At 33.0% G+C, this 20,357-nt stretch overlaps 1 protein-coding gene across 2 annotated transcripts; it reads right to left on the bottom strand.

The window, feature by feature from the left end:
- Positions 1-603: 603 nt before the first annotated feature.
- Positions 604-17,378, bottom strand: LOC140436655 (regucalcin-like). 2 transcript variants are annotated; one of them, XM_072525656.1, is made up of 5 exons: positions 16,990-17,378; positions 13,670-13,873; positions 8,024-8,239; positions 963-1,150; positions 604-835 (listed from the first exon to the last, which is right to left on the bottom strand). In XM_072525656.1, the coding sequence occupies exons 1-5, from the start codon at positions 17,144-17,146 to the stop codon at positions 680-682; spliced, it is 921 nt and encodes a 306-aa protein (XP_072381757.1). In that variant the 5' UTR covers positions 17,147-17,378; the 3' UTR covers positions 604-679. The 2 variants fall into 2 exon arrangements, with proteins under 2 accessions (XP_072381757.1, XP_072381758.1); XM_072525657.1 differs by having other exon boundaries at positions 8,024-8,235; positions 13,666-13,873.
- Between the last annotated feature and the right edge of the window lie 2,979 nt (positions 17,379-20,357).

A 20,357-nucleotide genomic window follows, 5' to 3' on the forward strand; every position in this document is an offset into this window, starting at 1 on the left:
TCGTGGTCTATATATATATATATATATATATATATATATATATATATATATATATATATATTAATAACTTAATAACTTTATTTTCTTTTATTCTCGTCAAAGTGTTTTATCTTTTTTATATCTCATCTTCGTTCTCGTATTCTTAGAAGCTATAAAAATAAAATACGGTGGGGTTCTTTGGCAATTTGTTTACCGTTTGTTTCTTTGTTGTATTTATTTAATATTTCTGGTTTAGCTCTAGTAGCTATTACATAGAATTCTTTTCTTCCTTCCCAATTCTATTTTAGATGTGTACTAGTGGAAATGTCTAAAGAACCACGCCCACATCTCTTTTGACTCTGAGCAACGCAGCCTCGTTCATTTTGTGTGCCCTAAATACTCTCCGTCGTTTGTTGTGACACAGTATGAAATAAACGGTAGTAAGCGATAAAAAATTAATTGTAAAATCTTTGGAACGCTCTAGTGAAAAATGTCTGTTTAGCATTTATGCCGGTTTGATTTCATAGTGACCACTTATAATAAGTCTATTTGTTATTTTATAGCCGTTATTTCTTTAATTTTTGTGTAAGTCTGGATTTTAAATTTTATAGTAACTATAATTAGTACGTAAATAAACTTTATTTATATTGATAGTTTAAATATAACAAGAACATTTAAATATAACAAGAATACAGTTTGTTCAAAGAATCGCTTCATCTGCAGGTAGTCCTTTGACATTTAGTCCTGTTACCCGAAAAACAGATCCTGGACTTTTTCCGCCGGGCCTGTCAGAAAGATTGCCAGAAGTAACATACAACTCATCCAGATTTGGCCCACCAAATGCTACAGAAGTTATCTAAAAAAAAAAAAAAAAAAAAATAAATGATTAGACATTTAAAAAGTTAAAGCAAAATTTATACAGGTTCGATTTATTATTGTAAGTAATGTTTTTATAGAGTTTAGTAAATAAACAACAGAAATACCTGTGCAGCTGGAAATTCCAAAACTTTCAAAACTGTCTCTGGGTTGGAAGGATCTAATTGATATACCTTCGAAGAATTAAACAATGCTAACCATATGTTTCCATCGGAATCCAACGTCATGCCATCGCAAAATGTTTCTTCAGCCAGTTCTTTTTGATTTTTAATTGAAAATATAGTTTTCATATTTGCTGAAATAAAACATTTTCGTGAGTTATATATATGATTAGAATTTGCAATTTATATTAGGTGTCCTTAAAGTGTCACTTTTTACTTATTATATACTCTATTGGCGTACTTTATTAGATCTTATGGTGATAAAAGCAGCAACTTTCACATCTCAGGAAATTAAAGGGCACAACAGACAAGCTATAGGCATCTTCCTAGCTGTCTAAAAAGTATTCGATCAGGTCTGGTACGCTGGTCTGATTTAAAACCTACACCAAGCCTTTCTCTGCTCGGACTATCCGTGTTCGAGTCGTTGACAACCTCTTCACATCATTCACTCCTCTAGTAGGAGTTCCACAAAACTCAATACTAGCGCCCAGTGTATATACAGTATACAAAAGTGTTATACTCCCCCTTTCCAACATTACATCCGAAAGCATCCTTCTCTATAGCGATGACATGTGCCTACTATACGTAGGACCTACTCAAAGTAACTATAGAAAACGATCTTTGATCGAAAAGGCTCAAGCACAGCTTGACTCTATTGTCAAGTGGTGCAAAAAATGGAGAGTACCTCTAAATCTAACAAAAACACATGTTGTTCAGACATCACTAATATTCTCGTCCACAACTTAAACAGAACAACCACGCGCATGCTAAATGGAGAAAGACCCAAATTCAGTCAGTGTCCTACTTGGGTGTTGAATTTGTAAAGACACTCAATAGTAACACACCTTGAAAACAAAGTACGAAACCGAGCCATCCTACTAAAAGCATTAAGTGGCAAATTTGGGAATAGTAACCATGTTACACTGCTACAGACGTATAAAACATACATCAGGCCAACAATTGAATACAGAGCCAGAATCTACCTTTCCCTCAACAAAAGACAAATAAACCAAATCATGGCAACAGAGAGGAAACTCCTGAAAAGAATCATGAAAAAAAAAATATGATTATCCATCAGGATTGATACACCAACTTGCCAATATCCGCACCATCCAAAATTAAATTCAAAGCTCCAACTAAAGATATGTTCCACGAATTATCGAAAACTCGAACCACAGAGCAAAGAAGGTCCTTAAAAGGACATGCCACCTTCAAATATATACTCACCAGGAGCTCGAAAACTAAGGTTTTCTGTGTGCCAGCTAAACTTTTAAATTTTGCAAGTATCGAACTTCCTAAAGAGTACTTTAACATCCTCGAGTCAACCCCCCAATATATCGCAGGTAATAACCTGTTTTTGCCAATAACACTGATCTAAGAGCCGATACTATAAAACACCCTTAGAGCATATTAGTAACCTTCTAAGTAATAACTGTGAGCTGACCATCCTCCTATTCTAGCGTCATAGCAGAGAATTACATAATAACATAACAAATTTGTGCACTAATTTTTGTTTAAACTAACAAACAAATGGGGCAAAATCGGACTAAGTGGAAAAGCATGAGAGAGGTCTATGTTCAGCAGTGGACGTTAGAGGCTAGTTGATGATGATGATGACAACAAATTTTAACAATTCTCCCATTCAGAGTCCCGTAATAAAAGAAAAGGGAGCAGCCATACCTTGAATACGCGAAACCTAAACGACGTCATCATATTAAGTTAAGAAAAATTGTAAAAAATTGATCACAAATTCATGGCATTCAGCCACTTTTGCTCACCAAATGACAAGGATTTTGGTTTCTGACAGACTGAAAGGGGGGCACGCATAATTTGTTCTCGATGAGTCAGAATAATAAGGTATGTTGGAAAAAAATAAAATACGAAAGTAACAAATTTACGGTCTACGAAATGACGCAAAGAGATTTTTTCTTAACGGCATTTTTAGACAATTAGGCACAATTAGGAATCCAAAGAAAACAAAATGTAGAAGAACGCAATTTTTTGCTGAATGTGCAATTATTAAGACATATCAAAAACCAGTATACATAGTTCATTCTTCTTTTTCAGGTTCCTTCTCCTCTCTCTCTCTCTCCTCTCCATCTCAAAGGAGTTTAATTTTTTTATTTCAGACTGTTTTATTGTCCATGCTTCCATGCCGTATAGTAAAGTAGAAAAAACGTAACAACGTAGCATTCTTGTGCGCATCTCTAGATTAAGGTTACGGTTGCAAAGTAAGTCGTTCAATTTTATTAACGTGTTTCTTGCCATTTCTATTCTAGATCTAATTCCTTTTGTTTGATCTCCATTTTCGGTTAGCCAAGTTCCTAAATTTTTATATGTTGTTACTCTTTCGATCGTTGTATTATTGATGATCAGGTTATTTACATTTTGTGTTTTTTTTTGAGAATATCATTGATTTCGTTTTCTTGAGATTCATTTGCATGCATTGTATACATGTTGTATTATGTACTGCGATTCTCCATGTCACTTGCAAATACGACCGTATCGTCCGCATATATAATATTATTAATGCTATTTCCGTTGACCAAAATACCTTCAACAATATCCAATAAAGCTTCTTGAAATATCACTTCACTGTAGAAGTTGAATAAGAGTGGTGAAAGTATGCACCCTTGTCGAACTCTTCTAAGTATACTTACTTCCTCTGTCAGTTCTCCTTCGACTCTTATTCTTGCTTTATGATTTTTATACAGATTCGATATAATTTGTAGATCTCTATTATCTATGTTTTTGGTCTTAAGAATACTTAAAAGCTTTTCATGTTGAACTCTGTCAGAAGCTTTTTTAAAATCTATGAAGCAAGCATACATGTCCTGATTCATATCCAGACATCGTTGTGTCAGAACATTGACTCCGAATAATGCTTCTCTAGTTCCTAGACCCTTTCTAAAACCCATCTGTGAATCATTTATTTCTTGTTCTAATTTTATGTGAATTCTGTTATGTATGTTTTTAAGTATGTATGTATGTATGTATAATACTATAAAGAAACTCTTAATAAATATATAAAAGTTTTTATATGCGGATTTGCCAAAAAAACTGCTACAGATCATTTACAAATATTTCGGGATCAGCACTGGTACGGCTTTACAAAGAACCAAGACCCGTAAGTTCCGAACAAGAAGGATATGATGGAACTCCTTATAGGAATACCATCTTATCAACACACGCACTCTACCAGTGTGCAGTACCCTGCTAACTACCTGTACAAAAGTCCTAATTCGAAGTTGGAAGAACACGAAAAAGCTAAGATGATTTAATGGTTTAATTTTTATACTAGTTAAGTGGTATAAGTCAATAATTTATACCACTTTGTTTTATTAATTTTTCTTTATAGTAACATACTGAGGCGAGCGTCACGGAAGAAGCGCCTCGGGTCGGTGTTACGGGTAGCGTCACAAAATAGCTGTTGTTTTTTTCTATTCACTACTCTCCATCAATCCATCATATATTTATTCTAAGCAGATTGAAAATAAACACCTCATGAAAAATAAATAGCAAAAGACAGACATTAAACGAAAAGTATAAAATTAAAAGTATATCCGTCAATAAAAGATATAGTAAAACAAACATAAAAATAAAAGATTAATACTAGAATTCGATTTGTAACGATTATCGAACGAGCAAAATTTAAAAGTTATTATAAATGTCATCCAATTAATGTCTAACTAGGTATTGTTACGATAATTATCATGGCCTGAAATAACTAAATATTATGACTAATTCTGTTTTGTTGTAGAAATTTCGACGAAGGATGTAGATGAATCATCCGATTCAGGTAATGCCTACCTGACACATTTCGCCGCTCTGTCTAGTCGAGAGGGCCGTCGACTTTTCGAGTCTAACGGTACTGAGTATATAACAGGACATTTTATTTGGAAGGAGTTAGTTAATATTTGAAGACCCGCGCCCGCGTTTTAATTGTTACGTTCGGATATATATAAATTATTGTCAGATAAATTAATATAAATAAAAAATAAATTAAATTCGTAAGTGTTATAAATATTGAACCTTTTAATAAATTCACAACAGTATACTGAATCATCTGTTCAAAACTTTTATTCTAGACACTTCTTTTTTTTATATTTTAATTACATATAAATGCCGAATTTTTAGAATTATCAATTCGACTAATGTATTAAAGTGATACAAAATGAATTATTTGTAAAACATTATAGGTTTAATTTCCATATCTATACTTTATACAAGAGATTTCTCAGTAAACAGTTGGAAGAGTCCATTTGCGCTATGAGGGAACTCCGTTATAGAACATGTAAACTTTATAAATTTTATTTAAATCAATATGAGTAATAAGTAAATAATAAAATTACTTTATTCAATTTTAAAAGTATTATTTAAATTTTAAAAATATAGAAAACATAGTATAAAGCTTCACGCTAGTCTACAGCAGTGGTTCTCAAAACTCTTTTAGTCGCCCCACCCTTGTAGGGCTAAAAAAATTACGAGACACACCAACCCTTAAAGCAATTTTAGGAACGACAAAAAATGAAAAAAAAAATACAATTCTGAGGCTCGTTTGATTTCAAAATAAACTTTATTTCAGATCAATAAAATACAGTACATTTGATATTCAAATATCCTTACTTAATGTGATAAATGAAACTGTTTCGATGATGTTTTCATTATATCCTTTATAATTATGGGAATCTTTGTAAGGTTGACCCTTAAATCCCTTGATGCTTGAAGTTTGCTTCTGTATTTGTTTTTAATATTAGAATATGCGGAGAAAGAAGACTGACAGAGATCAGTCGATGTGAAACACACAAGTTTTTTCACTGCAACCTTGCCAACAACGTTCTTGGCTTTCTTCACGGTATTTGAGTTTTAAACCGCTATCTTCGCGGATCTCAAGTTGATTTTGAAAAACTTCGTTTGTCATTCCGACAGGTTTATTTTTTGGGTCCATCATCCAGCTATATAAGTCATCTCAGTCAATGTTAGGAAAATAGTTTACAATACTTTTTCCCAAACCTTGCAAATGAGCAATAACAATTTTAGAGAACTTGGTTTGATGATTGATTTCATTTGTTATTAATAATTCCTGTAATCGAGAGAAGTTGTCAAACACATGGTTTGAAAAATGTATCTGTTTTTTTGAAAAATGTCTATGTTTGCTGTACGCAAGGCTTTGATTTTATCTAAGTGTGCTCCTCCTTTGCCTTGAAGTGAAGTGTTGGATTTATTTATTATTTCGAAGATGTCTGAAAGCTATCCCAAGTTTAGCAGCCAATTAATATCTTTTAATTCTTGAATGAAAGACTCCTCTGTAAATGTGATAATTAGTGAATCTTTTAGTTCAAATAGTCTCTCTAAAATTGTTCCTCTCGATAGCCACCGAACCTCTGTGTGGATCAAAAGATTGAAGTGATCGATGCCCATATCTTCAGCGGTGAGCTTTAAAAGGCGTGCTTGAAGCGGACGGCTCTTCACATGGTTAATTATTTTCACAGAACAATCTAATACGTCTTTAAAATCTTGCGGCATCTGTAAGATACAATGACTGTTGGAGACATTTTCTGCCACTACCTTTATTCTAGACACTGCCCCTCTAATTTTACCGACCATTACAGCCGCTCTATCACTGCAAATATCCACACATTTACTCCACTCTATCATTTTTTCTTATATACCCGTGGATAGCCTTGAAAATTTCTTCAAGAGTGGCACACATTTTAAGCTCTTCACATATAAGGAGTTCTTCTTCTATTTTCATCCAGAATGAAAACCTCACAAACACAAACAGAATAGCACGTCCACCAACGTAGGTACTTTTATCAAGGTGTAAACTGAAGAATTCACAAGTGTCTAATCTATTTATAAACTCTCTATCTACAAAGTCTGAAATAGTGTGAATTTCCTTGCTTATATTGCTGTTTGACATCTGAACATTATCAATCTAGTTGGACCTAACACGCATTCTACAACATCCTTCACGCAAGGTTTAATCAGTTCCTCAGCAATGGTATGATGTTTTCCGGCTTTTGTAATGTGTAAACCAACCATAGATGTTTCAGTGGCGTGTTCGTTTTCATTTTTGCAGACTCTTTCCATCATGCATGACCCTGCCTGAAGAGATAAAGCAAGACGTTTAAATGTTTCTTCAAGCTTATAGGCTAAACCAGGATGATTGTCTTTTTAAGTTAGATGGAACCAAGGACCCATTAGGAACAATTTTGTGACAATTAACGCATTGGGCTTCTGGTGCCTGTTCGTTGCCAATTTTAATAAAGCCATATAACGTGAGATAGCTAGGATCATACCGTCTTATTTTTCCCCGAATTTCTTTTTGGTAAGGAACCTGCTTTCCACGAATTGAGTGAGAACAACTTGGGTAAGCTGGACTCGAATCGATCTCGTAGACATTTGCATGTTCTCCATATCTGCTAGTTGTAACTGAATCAGTTGATTCAGATCCTTCAGTGACTTCACTACATTTTCTTTTCAAAGACCCAGATTTCAGCCAATTTTCCATTATTCTGAAATGATAAAAATGTCCCAAATAAAAGAGAGCAAAACATTGCCAACAATGAAAGGTGTTTTTTATGGCAAAAATAGCAAATACATAATATTATACATATTAATTCCAATGAATATAACTACTTACGTCGTCACTTTTCTTCTGCAGTTATATCTAAAACTTTCACTTTAAAATCTAATTCTAATTTTTACAAAACTCACTTATCGGCTGCAAGAATTAAACTGTGGAGTGAATGCAGGTAGCAGTCGCGTAGGTCAAATTCGGCTGTTTGTTTCTCGGTCGGCATCGAGAATACACAAGTGCAAATAGTTAGCATGTTTCGATTAGACAGTGGCGCAGCGGCCGGTTGTTCGACTTTTCTTAAATGTTTCACGTCACCCCTGACAAATACTTGAGACACCCCAGGGTGCCGCGTCACCCACTTTGAGAACCTCTGATCTACAGTACAACCTAATGTACCACTTTTTTTTAAATAATATTTACTTACATATTTTGCCTTGGTTTATGTCAATATCATATTGGTCAACTCTAAAGCTAAATGAATCTGTATAATACATCTTTCCAAGTCTATAGTCAAATGCAATGCCATTCGATATACCAATCTCCCCTCTATGAGGTGTTGCTGTGTTATTGGAGAAGCTGTACAATGTTCCTTTCCCTTGAACAAGTTCTCCAATCGATGTGGGTGATGCACCCATACTACCTAGAAATAATCAGAGTTGAACACAACCATAAAAAAAAATTTAAGCTAGATCTTAAAGTAAAGAAACTAGATTAATAACGATATTTATTGGACAGAAAAGGTTTTCCTTTTGATAGCTTTTGTTTATTATTTTATCTTTTACAATATAGTCTACAAGCCGGGTGTAGGGTATAGGTACCGAAGGAACAAAAAGTGCATTTTTTTCCCTCGGTACCTTGACGTTTTCTATTTTTTTTAAGCGTAGTTTTGTTTTTTGAGGGTACCAGGCTGAAAACCCGTCATATAATTTGTTATTACCAATTTAATTGCTAAAATTATTGTATCTCCTAAACTATTAAGGATATTTAATTTTAGAAAATAAAAATTGTTCCTTCCGAAAAAATGAACAAAATGGCGTTTGGTAAACTTTGATCTGATTGTTAAAAGCGAAGATCTAATAAATTTCGTGAAAAACAATTGTAAAATAGGCATTACATGTGGCTTTTCCAGACTCCAAAAAGGATTAAGCAAAATTAAGCTATACACTTCGAATATCTGGCTAATAGAAGTGAAAGAACAACTCAAAAGAATTATTTAAGGTTATGGTAAATGGTTCTATGTTAATTTTTGACTAAGATATTGAACTTTTAATTCCGCGATCTGAGGATATCAGCACTTAGAGAATTGTAACGATATAATAACAACTCCACTGGCCCTAGGGTATCGACTGAACCCAACCGTTTCTGCTAGAGTAGTGATCTAGTGGCAGATCCTTATCCGGTCTTGGAGTATTGATCTGGGACAGACCTATTCTTTTATGTAGTTAAGTATTGATAAGTCGCTTTCCGTTCCTCTTCGGACCGAGTGTTGATCGGCCCGTTTCATATCTCTTCCTCTGACCCATCCTTTCCTGTCTTCGCCATGTATTATCACACCGTATGCAGCATTCGCTGCGAGCTGACCGTGCGCCTCGGAACGCGTTATTAAAAGTTCTATATCTTCAAAGTTTATAGTTTAATTCTGTTTAAATCTCTTAAACAAATTAATTCGCAACTTTTTTGTGAAATTTTTGAAGTTTAATTGTTATAACTTTTTTAATAATTAAGATAAAGTAATTTTTCACAGTTTATGTTAAAGTTGTGACAATTACCTTTAAAACCAGGGGAATTAAATTTTGAAAGGTATTGGTCGTATGAATGCTGAGTTATACTTACAAAAGCCCCATTGAATGCCTATTTTGCATATGTTTTTCACAGTTTTAAGATTTAATAGTTTAGGATATACAATCGTTTAAACAATTAAATTGTTAATAACAAATTATCTGAAACGTTTATAGCCTAGTACCCTCGAAAAATCGAATCTAGAACCAAAAAATATAAAAAACGTTAAGGAAAACCGTCATACAAGTACATACTCAACCGTCCCCCCTGGCCCCTAGACTAATAACACGAAACGGCACGGTTTTTATAAATTCGACTTTGATACAATTGTTAGCCTTTTAACCTTTTTAACATTTTGTCTTTGCTTTGTTTTCATTTCATAGACCTCCCAATTCGGTATATATATTTCGCTTTTAAGTTGCCTTTAAATGGCCACTTTTTAAAAATTCCCAATTTATTAACTGATTGAAAAATCCTGAATTGACTAAACTAAAATAAACTTTTGGGTAATATAATAATCATCATTAGCCGTTTTAAATCCACTGATGAACATAGGCCTCCCGTAAATAATTCCATTGCATCCAATCTTGAGCACCCTGAATCCAGTTGTGCTGGATTCGCTTGATGTCGTCTGACCACGTTGAATAATTTTAGACAAAGTTGTGGTAAATTAAAACTAGAAAGGGCAAATATAAGATGAAATGAAGCTAGATTGTAATATAGGCGGGGAGATTTAGTAAACACAGTTGACATGGTTCGGATACGTAAAGAGGATGCCAGAAGACTTGTAGCATTTTCGTTTTACCCCGTATATAATAAAACTACAAAAAAGATTTTAAATTTTTTGCGTCTCTGAGATTGGTAATATAAATATGTATAATCTTAAATCCGCCTATTAGATATTTACGCAGAAAATTTTCGGTATTCGTTTTTGACATCGGAAATTCAATAAATAGTGTAAAGTGTAGTAGTCAGAGAACGAATTGGGGTTTGGACGGGAAATGATCTTTTTCGGTGATAGTTTCAAAAGTCAGCAACTATTGGTTTAATTCGAAGAAGTTTTGGTTAAAAGGAAGGTGATTAGGCTCAAACGCGATTTGGCAGTCTTTGTGAAGCGAGATAATCACCAATTTGTTGCTGTATTCTGTGTCACAGGATTTTATAAATAGCGTGTCTGAGGGCTAAGTGAGACACACATGGTTTTAACTTAAGAAAAGAAAAAAAAATTAAGCAGCCGAGTTTTGAAGAATACATATTGTTATCATCAGGATAACCTAAAGCCCAATTCGGTGTTTGGCCTTCCAAGATTTGTCCAGTTTCCATTTTGTCCCCTAGGGGTCGAATCCAGATCGTTTGAAGTTTGTGTGGGAAAGTATTTTTTTTAATCAAAACAACAACAGTAACAAACTTTCTTAATGAAAATAATCAGCCAGTGAAGTAAAGTAGTTTTGTTAAATTTTGTTAAATAAAATAAACACTTTTCGGTAATATACTTTTTCTTTCAGGACAAATTAAAAAGTTATAAATAAATATAAGTTTTATGGATCAGCTAATTGTCATACATTCTGAGCCAAAATTAACCGGCCACCTTAAAAATGGATAATATTTGATGTCTTATATCTCCTAAACCTGTTGTCCGATTTAAGTAAATTTTTTAATATGTTATATCCTTATTCCTTGACAATATCATTATAATAATATGGTTGCCAAGCACGTAAATTTTCATTATATATCGCGTGTACGAAATAAACTGTGTTTTTTCTTAAAGTTTGCATCACCCTGTGAAATATTCTAGCATTTATAAAATATTGAAATTAAAACCTTACTATAGCCTCATGTTTTCTCAACATTTTGTTTTTTGATTTATTCGCTTATATTGGATAATACAAAAGTTAGGTAGTTTAACAACTAGCCATGTTTTTCATTAATACAGACGAATTAACTCACCAGCAAAATTAACCCCACCACCTTTATTATTGTTTTGTTTACATTATGTGACAGTTTGCTGGCTTTAGTTGATGTTGGTTACAGTCAACGTCATATCGCTGGTATACTTGATATACCCCGAACTACGGTACGAGACAGGATCGTACAACCGCAAAGTATTGAGAATTCGCTTTTGCACCGCTCCTGAAGCTCGTAGGTCTCTTCTTGAGGTGAGAAACGTTAGTGTGAGTAAAAAAACGATTAGAAGAAGACTGTCAGAAATAAACTTGAGGGCTTTTCGTCCAGTTCGCGCACTACAACTGCTCCCACAACACCGTAGGGCTAGACTTCATTTTGCGCGAGAATATGCTAACTGGTCTATAGCGAAATGGAAGAATATACTGTTCCCAGATGAGAGCAGAATAGCCCTAAAAGGTCCAGATGGACGCCAACGTGTCTATAGGCGTCAAAATGAAAGGTTTGCTGCATGCGCTATAACCGAAATAGTGGCTTACGGAGGAAGGTCAATAATGATTTGGGGAGGTATTTCTTACGAAGCGCGTACTGATCTTGTTGTGTTCGGTAGAGGCAGTGTGAATGCCCGTGTATACGTTCAAGAAGTTCTCCAAGACCATGTCATGCCTTTTGCACTATTCATTGGTGATCACTTCAGACTAATGCATGACTATGCACGTTGCCATACAGCAAGATCTATCCGTGAGTACCTTAATAAGGTCGAGATTCAAGTTCTACCATGGCCAGCACACAGTCCCGATCTTAACCCAATTAAGCATATCTAGTAAAACTTCAAAAGACGGGTAAGAACAAGAGTACCAGCCCCTGCATACTTTGAAGAGGTAAAGACAGCTGTGGTAGAGGAGTGGCACAATATCCCCCAATCTGATATCCAGGATATCATGAATGGATTGCCAAACCGGCTCCAAGAAGTCCTAAGGGCTAGAGGCAGCAACACCCATTATTTGTCACACAATTTCTTTTAAATTAGACTTTGATTTCCAAAATATTGTTAATTTGAATTTTCTTCGAAGATTTTATTCACTGGATTTTTACTGTAACAAATTACTTTTTTCAAAAGATTATTTTTTCTCTTCCGCGGAGATAAACATTGATAAAAAACATATCTAGTTGTTAAAGCACCTAACTTTTGTATTATTTAACATAAGCGAATCAATCCTAAAACAAAATATTGAGAAAGCATGAGGCTATAGTTAAGATTTAATTTCAGTATTCTACAAATGCTAGAATATTCCACAGGGTGATGAAAACTTTAAGAAAAAAATACAGTTTCATTCGTACACCCGGCATACAATGAAAATTTATCTGTTTAGCAACAATATTATTATAAAGATATTGTCAGAAAATAAGCCTATAACATATTGAAAAAATCACTTAAATCGGACAACAGGTTTAGGAGATATAAGAAATCAAAAATTACCCATTTTTAAGGTGGCCGGTTAATTTTGGACCAGAGTGTATTTTAGTTTGTTGAAAAGTGTGAATAATTTTATTTGTAATAACTGTTTATGGTGAAGTAATAATAAATATGTAATGTTTCTCTTTAAACCAGGAGTTTAAAATTAATTCTTTTAAAAGATATCATCCTTGAAATTTTTTAGGAGAGAAAAACTTTTCTTTCTAAATAACTAGAAAATGTTTTTAAACAGCGTCCATTTTAAACAGGTTAAGAATCTTCTTATGTAGTGTTCCAAGGATATTTCTGTAATATTTTTTTGATTTCTTTTTTGTAGTTAGTTTCTCCCAGTCCCTCAAATAAAGCAATCCTTATCCACGACCTTGCTCTCCAATCAAAACACGAGTAGCCGTTCGTAAACGTTTCAATTTATTTGCTTACCCTATCTCCAGCTCAGTCATTGTTCAGTCCCTCTTTTCAACCCCCTATAAGCAAATTATAAATTGTTACAGACTAATGGCTGGTTAATTTTGATAATATACCTGAAGGCATTTTTCTTACAAATCAAAGCCATTGTTGTTCAAATTGTCACACAAATGAAACTAATACTAGTAATTGCCTAAACACATCCACAATAATACCAAAAAACAATACTGAACCAAGAACAATATATTAATCAAAAGTTATTTGTCCACAATCAAGCCAAATCTCACTGATCTTTTTTCTTTCTGAGTCTTTTTCATGTAAAATAAAACTCCATCTTCAAACAGTGTAGCACTTCCTGAACGAATGGATACTGGTGAAGTAAGTAAGACTGACACAACATGAGCAGATTCTGAAATCATAATCTGAAGAATCTAAAGGTGACTGTATTATTATATAATAAAAATTGTTCATTTGTGATTTTTTACAGTGATGTATGAAAAAACGTACCTGCCCAAATTCTTCCAGTTTTATCACATTTTCCATCGTTGAATACGTTGCTAGTTCCAGCATCCACTTCATAGATTTTTTTTAATGAACTTATATTTGTACTTTCTCCATCCCATTCCACTAATGCTATAGAATTGTTCAAAGTCACTATGAATTCGTTGTCTCTGTCTTTGACTGGTATTATTATCGAAACATTGTAGTTATCTAAAAATACAATTTTAGAAAATATGTATACATTGTTCTTTCTATGTTTGGATGAAATTAAAAATATAACTATGACAAAACATCATGTATTGGCATAACGCAGATATGCTTTAAGAAGATCTGCCTCTAACTGTTAGTACCTGGAATGTAGAACAAAAACAAAGAATGAAGAATGTAGGTGAAACATTTTTTTGTACAGTGTCCCAAATATAACAGGGAACGACTCAAATATAGCATACCCAACTCCCTAAGAGATGCCCTAAAAGAAAATACAGATACCCAAAAAATATTTTCTTATCTTAAAGACTGTCAACTACTTTAAGAGATCTAAAACGTACATTGTAATACACATACATATTATTATTGTAAACTAATGTATACAGGGTGGTCCGTAAGTAATTGTACAAACAGAAACCGTAGATTCTGCATTTTAAAATATTACGATTTAAGCCAACTTACTTCAATAAAATGTTGATATTAAGAAAGATACAGGGTGTTAAAGTGGAAATTTAAAATTATATTTTTCGCTATAACTTTTACGTTTGTAAATATTTTTGGATAAATATACTACTAATTTATCCTACTTTTGAGTAGGATAAATTATAATTTTATACTAACTTTAATGTAACTAATAGAGGGCGCCACATATGCCACATGTGCGGCATAAATTTGCGCTTAACTTTTTTGCTTTTTAAGTTAGCTTTATTTGTGTTAAAAAATATTAAAGATACATTATTTTTACAAAGAAAAGATATACTTGTTAGTAACCTGAAAATTCAACCGTTTTTGAGATAAATGCATTTTATAAGTCAGCTGCACAATAATTCTTAGTTTGATATTTGTGCGGTATTAAAACAACTCAAAGATGATAATGTTACACCATAAAATGCTTTGTTATATGTGCTAAATGTCTTATTGGAGAAAAAATATTTTATCTTCTTCTTTAGGTGCCGTGTCCGTATTCAGACGTTGGCCGTCATCATGTTTACAATTTCCCTTTGCTATCGCTTCTTAAGTTTCTATAATGGCGTTGTATTACTTTTTCTCTATTCTGAAATGCTAAAAACCCAAAATATGTGGTTTATGTAAGATGGTACACAACCACATTCTAGAGAGAAGGCATTTAGAACATACTTAAATACAACTTTTCTGAACGTTGGATTGGTCGTGGTAGTCATATTCCTTGTCAATGTGGTGAGATATTGATATAATTATTTAATTCATAAAAAATCCGAAAAGAATACTTATTGTTTATTACGTAAATTGTTTACCCATTTTTATTAGGATAAATAGAAACTAGAGCACAGGTATTGAATAACACATATGTGTCCTGTTTTATAATACTTTTGCTACAATATAGTAAACATACAGGCAATTTAGTTCAGCATAATATTAGTTCGTTAGTAAATCATAATAGTCCATTTGTTCGAGATGTAATTATAGTTACACGTAAGCTGTAACGTAATCATATAAATAAGTAATTTCATCGATATATATATATATATATATATATATATATATATATATATATATATATATATATATATATATATATATATATATATATCCATTATGCATTATAGCCACTACGTAGCCCCTAATTAAATCCGTTTGATTTTGGTGTATGACGCGCATTAAAACAACGTGTGTCATAAACATTCGCAACCAACTATGGGAAGAAATAAATACTGCAGCAGTTTCTTTAGAACCAATGATGCTATTTAATATGAAACGATCTTTTATGGAATATATTGACAAATGAATTAAAGAAAATGATCGACATATCGAACACTTACTTTAAAAAAAAGTTATGTTATTAAAATCCGTAAAATAGTTTCGAAACACAATTCAGATTTCTGCCTTAAACTGAGCCTTCTAAAAATTGCAAGGCAAAGCAGACGTTGATAAAGATGTTAATAGAGACATGAAGAATCTAAAATTTGCATTTCACGACATGTCTCCTCAACTAAGCAGAAATTATTAGCGAATTGGTTTCTTGTACTCATACAGAGTAGATCCGAATAAAATGAAAAAGACAGTCAAGATTTGATTTCACGTACAAAGCGTCTATGTATCTGTTTATACGTATTTCGAATTAATAAGGCTCTCAGAACAGCTATTCATAGGCGTTCTCAACGTGAAAAATAAATACCTTTCTGTCTTTAAGAAGCAACACTAAAATGGCTTCGAAACGGACGCAATAACGACATCTGATAATAAATCTGTAAAATAGTTTCGAAACACATTTCAGATTTCTGCCTTAATCTGAGCCTTCTAAAAATTGCAAGGCAAAGCAAAGCAAAAAAAAAAGCAAAGTTGATAAAGATGTTAATAGAGACATGGGGAATCTAAAATATTAACATCTATATCTCGAAAACTGTTGAGTTTTGAAGTTACAAGTATACCTATTTATCCCAAATACAGGTAACTTAAAGAGCAAAAACGTTAAGTGCAAATTTATACCACATATATGGCGTAAGTAGCGCCCTCTATCAGTTACATCAAAGTGTGAATCAAATTATGATTTCTCATATTTAAAAGTACCCAGTTGTAAATATTGTTTACAAACATGAAAGTTATAGCAAAAAATAAAATTTTGATTTTGCACTTTAACACCCTATATCTTTCTTAATATCAACATTTTATTAAAACAATTTAGCTTAAATAGTAACATTTTAAAGTATAGAATCTACTGTTTTTTTTGTACAATTACTTAAGGATCACCCTGTATACACTAATTGTATCAACTGTCACATTAATCTAAATACGCTAATGACCCTGCGTGGTTGAAGAGTTGTTAAAAAAAAATTAGTATAACTTCAGTGGTTTATACATATATCTAAAAAAAAGTAACAAACAAAAACAAAAAAAATATCTTTAAACATAAATAAAACATTCTGTGGCTGATGGACTTGTTTCCGTGCCATATCTTTCACACACACACCACGTAAAAATTTGATTGGTAACATTTAAATATATTTCCAATATAACTTTATACACAATAAGTATACACAATACTTTATACACAATAATATAAATAGAAAGTTTTTTGAATAAAATTAACGAATGTAGCAAATGGATATTCCTTGATATTATAAAAAAATTTATTTACTTACCGATCTTGGCTTTAGTTAGTTTCTTCGTTGATGGCACATATTTGCAAATAGTACTTTCGATAATATCCACAAAATACAAGCACTGCTTTTTATTATCCCAATGGGGACCTTCTGCAAGTCTAAAGCCATCTAATACTCTCTCTATTACAGGCGCCATGTCTTTTTCGGTTGTGTCTTGATCTGCAATATCTGAAGTTGTTTACAAATATGTTGTCAAGGATGATCGGTTTCTATTATTTAAATAAGTTGGGTAATACACTCTACCTATGTATTTATAGGTTTAAAAGCAGAACTGGTTTTGAGAAAATTGCTTATCAAATTACTATTTTTCGTTAGTTAGATATGAGATAAAACATTACGTTAATTTACTGTCTATGTTAAACTAAATCCGTAGATATTATTTTATGTGAATATACCACATTCTCATCACCTTGAATTAAGTAAACAATCAATAAAACATTCATTAGATAGGACAAGTTAATTGTATAATTATATTAGCAAGCAAAAATGTACTTTTTTGCTCTCCGACATTTATACATTTAAAAAATATTGATGTTTTAATTTAATTATGCGGCATGCAATAATAAATAAATTTGTTTGAAAATGAGATAGTTTTATTTATATTTTAAAGGCTCTATTATAATTGATATATTTTTTCAATTTTCATGCCAAATCTTTCATTTAATATCTTGTAGTAGCTCCTCTACTTTTTAAGTTTGGCTGCATTCGTCTAGACACGCACAGAACATATGTGATCATACAAATCCCCAATGCAAAATTTGCTACTTTTCTCATTTCTGAAGTTTCATTAAAACTAGAAAGGAAAAAGGAAAGACAGTTAAGATTTGATTTTACGTATAGTGCGTCTGTGTTTCCGCTTATACGTATTTCATCCTAAAAGGGATCTTTTTAGGATGAAATACGGGAAATTAGGGAAAAACTTTTTTTTCTGTCATAATAGAAGCAACTATAAAATGGCTTCGATCTGAACGCAATAGTGACATCTGATAAATAAATCCGTAAACTGATTTTCGAAACTAAATTCAGATTTCTGCTTTAATCTGTGCCTTCTAAGAATTGCAAGGCAAAACAGACGTTGATAAAGATGTTATTAGACACATGGGGAATCTAAAATTGCATTCCACAACATAATCTCCTCAACTAAGCAACAATCCTTAGCGAATTGGTTTCTTGTACTCATAAAGAGTATCTCGTAATAAAAGAAAAGACATTTAAGATTTGATTTCACGTATAGTGCGTCTGTGTATCCGCTTATACGTATTTCACTCTAAAAATTATTTTCGGAGCGGCTATTCACAAACGCTCTGAACGTCAAAATAATTTTTTCTGTCATAATAGAAGCAACTATAAAATTGCTTCGATCTGGAAGCAATAGCGACTTTTGATCAATAAATCCGTAAACTGTGTTTGTAAATAGCCGCTCTGAAGATCCCTTTTAGGGTTAAATACGTATAAGCGGATACACAGACGCACTATACGTGAAATCAAATCTTAACTGTCTTTTCTTTTATTCCGATATACTCTTTATGAGTACAAGAAACCAATTCGCTAAAGATTTTTGCTTACTTGAGGAGATTATGTTATATACGGAATGCAATTTTAGATTCCCCATGTCTCTAATAACATCTTTATCAACGTCTGTTTTGCCTTGCAATTTCTAGAAGACACAGATTAAAGCAGAAATTTGAATTTGGTTTCGAAAATCAGTTTACGGATTTACTTTAGAAAGTTCTTCATGTATCCTTAGATGGATATCACGAAGCTGTCGTTGGTGACGATCCCAAACTTATTTGGTCTAATGAATGGTCTGGTAAATGAGGCGGCTACTCCATGCGAGTAGTACGGATCTCTTCTGGAGCTAAATTCACAATTGTGAATGTTATCTTTTACAAGAATAAAATTTAAGACAAACTGAAGAACACGTGGATCATCTAAATGACTAATGTTACCTATCTGATTGTTCATTGTTTGATTCCTCTTCAAATACTTGAAATCATGTTTTTTTTTTTATTTAAACAAATATACCCGCATCAACCACTAAGGGTTATTAGCAGGGGGACATACACAAACAGTAAGATACATATTGTTACATAAAAAAAAATATTTTTTACAATCTGGTATATAGTTTAGGCATTTTAAGATAACTTAATAAAGACTGTAATTTGACGTTAGTATACTTTTTAAATTGTCACTCAGGGCACACGCGATTCTTTCGTTCTGGTATACTGGACACTCAACAATTATATGTTTCACTGACAACTGAGTGTTGCACTTGGTACACATCGGAGCAGCCTCCTGGTTGAAGATATGCTTGTGTGTAAGGAAAGTATGTCCTATTCGGAGTCGGTTGATGATGACTTGGTCTTTTCTATTATTTGGTAAGATGAGTTTGGTTCCTACTTGACTTAGACATTCTTTGAGTTTGTTAGCAGTGTGATCCCAAGTAGTTTGCCACGCTCTATACACGTGGGCTTTGATATTTACTTTGTGGTCAGTCCAAGGCATTTGATTTATGATAGCAATACTTTGGTCGGTGGTTGCATTGCTTGCCAGAGAGTCCACTTCCTCATTACCACTTATTCCCATATGGGAAGGTACCCAGATAAAGGAAATATCTTTTTGTTGAGTCTGTAGATAAGATAACTCTTCTTTGATCTTGAGAAGTATGGCGTGAGTTGTATATAGCTGTTTTATTCCAAGTAATGCGCTCATTGAATCGGTGATGATAACAAATTTGCTTTCATTGATAGAACAACATTTTTTCACGGCCTGGTGAATTGCCGTAAGTTCTCCGGTATATATACAACAATTTGTTGGGATTCGTATGGTAGACTTGACGTTTTCGTAGATGTAGGCTGCAGCATGTCCTTCATGACATTTGGAAGCATCAGTGAAGATTTGATGGGTTGTTGGGTATTTGGATATTACATTTTTATAAGCTTGCTGTATAAGGAAAGGATGTGTGGAGTGTTTCGGGAGTTCTTTTAGAGACGTGTCTATTTTTGGAGGTTTAATCATCCAAGGAGGAACATTTACATGAATAGGCATAGTAAGACTGAACTGTTCTAAATTAAGACCAATACGTTTTATTCGTTCGGGAAATGGTAGTTTTTTTATTGCAATGTTTCTGTAAAGATCGGACGTTATATTTGTTCTGCAAAGTATTGTTGAGTAGGTTACGTTGCTGTTGTTTGCTGAAATTCTGGCAACGTAATTTAGTGATAGGAGTTGCCTTCGTTGGCTTAAGGATAGTTCATTAGCCAAAACTTGTAAGCTACTTACTGGACTAGTTCTTGTGGCACCTAAAACTGATCTCAAGCACATATTTTGAATGTAGTCAAGTTTTT

This window comes from Diabrotica undecimpunctata, chromosome 3 (assembly GCF_040954645.1).
Source record: "Diabrotica undecimpunctata isolate CICGRU chromosome 3, icDiaUnde3, whole genome shotgun sequence".
Taxonomy (NCBI): domain Eukaryota; kingdom Metazoa; phylum Arthropoda; class Insecta; order Coleoptera; family Chrysomelidae; genus Diabrotica; species Diabrotica undecimpunctata.

Coding starts and splice junctions, on each gene's coding strand:
- LOC140436655 (XM_072525656.1), bottom strand. CDS start 17,146: ATGGCGCCTGTAATAGAGAGAGTATTAGATGGCTTTAGACTTGCAGAA. Junction 13,874..16,989: donor ACTAACTAAAGCCAAGATCG/GTAAGTAAATAA, acceptor TTGTATTTTTAG/ATAACTACAATGTTTCGATA. Junction 836..962: donor TGGAATTTCCAGCTGCACAG/GTATTTCTGTTG, acceptor TTTTTTTTTTAG/ATAACTTCTGTAGCATTTGG.